At 64.4% G+C, this 1,236-nt stretch overlaps 1 protein-coding gene across 1 annotated transcript in view; it reads left to right on the top strand.

The window, feature by feature from the left end:
• SLC15A3 (solute carrier family 15 (oligopeptide transporter), member 3) overlaps window positions 1-1,163 on the top strand; it is a 3,222-nt gene extending 2,059 nt beyond the window's left edge. Inside the window, exons 6-8 of the mRNA XM_014948757.1 lie at window positions 227-385; window positions 495-653; window positions 904-1,163. Of these exons, the coding sequence (XP_014804243.1) occupies window positions 227-385; window positions 495-653; window positions 904-1,061 (476 nt within the window). The 3' untranslated portion in view covers window positions 1,062-1,163. The remainder of the gene's footprint in view (window positions 1-226; window positions 386-494; window positions 654-903) is intronic.
• Window positions 1,164-1,236: the final 73 nt, after the last annotated feature.

Genomic DNA, 1,236 nt, shown 5'->3' with positions numbered 1-1,236 from the left:
GGGGTGGGATGCTGGCGTAGGGACCCTAGGATGGGATGGTGGGATGGGGCAATGGAGTGGAGATGGTGGGATAGGACAGTGAGATGGGGACACTGGTGTGGGATGGTGGGATGGGACAACGGGGTGGGGATGGTGGGCTGAGATGCTGGGAGGGGACTCTGGGGGTGGGATGCTACCACGGGTGGGGATTTGGGGGGGCTCAGCCCCCCCCTTCCCACACCCCCAGGCCTCCTGGAGCGCCAGCGGCTGCAGTACGTGCTCCAGGACCAGACGGTGCTGCAGCTCATCGGTGGGAACCGCTACCCGGCCGTCACCCTGCCCATCTGGTGGCAGGTCCCTCAGTACCTCCTCATGGGCATCAGCGAGCTCTTTACCAGCATCCCCGGTGGGTGGTGCCCACCTCCTCCTGGCACGGGGGGCATCCTCCGAATCCCTTGGTGGAGGGACCCCAAAAGTTCCAACTTTCTCCCCATGGTTTCTCCCCTTTCCCCTAGGCCTGGAGTTCGCCTACGCCGAGGCCCCCAAGTCCATGAAAGGAGCCATCATGGGTGTCTTCTTCTTCATCACGGGGGTGGGCTCGCTGCTGGGGTGGGGGCTACTCACCCTCCTCTCCCTGCCCACCCACGGGTGGATGCGCTGCCCAGAGGACTATGGTGAGAACCTTCATGGGGACAACGGTGTCACCTCTGTCCCTCTTGGGGTGGTGGGAACGGGGTGTGGGACATGGTGGGGGAGGTGTCCTGAGGCCCACCACCCCCACGTGGGTTCTGAGAACCCTCATGGGGACAACGGTGTCATCTCCCTCCCGCTTGGGGTGGTGGGGATGGGGTGTGGGACATGGTGGGGGAGGTGTCCTGAGGACCACCACCCCCACGTGGGTTCTGAGGACCCTCCTGCTCACAGGGAGCATCAAGAGTTGCCGCATGGACCACTACTTCTTCCTGCTGGCCGGGGTCCAGTTGGTCACTTGTCTCCTTGTCACCTGGATGTCCAGGCGCTACCAGAGTCGGCCACCATGGCCAAGTGTCCCCCACCTCTGCCGGGGACCAGAGGAGGACTGATGGGATGTGGGGGGACAGGGATGCTGGTCCAGAGTGGGGACAGCACCCCCAAAGAGCCAGAGTGGTCACCCCCATCTGGGGGTGGTCACCCCATTCTCTGGTGTGGGGCAGAGGGAGGGGGGAAGGTTGGGTGGGTGCCAGCCCAGCGTGGGGACCCTCTTGAGATCAGGGTTGG

Source organism: Calidris pugnax, unplaced genomic scaffold, assembly GCF_001431845.1.
Source record: "Calidris pugnax isolate Ruff unplaced genomic scaffold, ASM143184v1 scaffold107, whole genome shotgun sequence".
In the NCBI taxonomy this organism is placed as follows: domain Eukaryota; kingdom Metazoa; phylum Chordata; class Aves; order Charadriiformes; family Scolopacidae; genus Calidris; species Calidris pugnax.
Note: the sequence above shows the minus strand (reverse complement) of the source record. Positions and strands in the feature narration are given on the sequence as shown.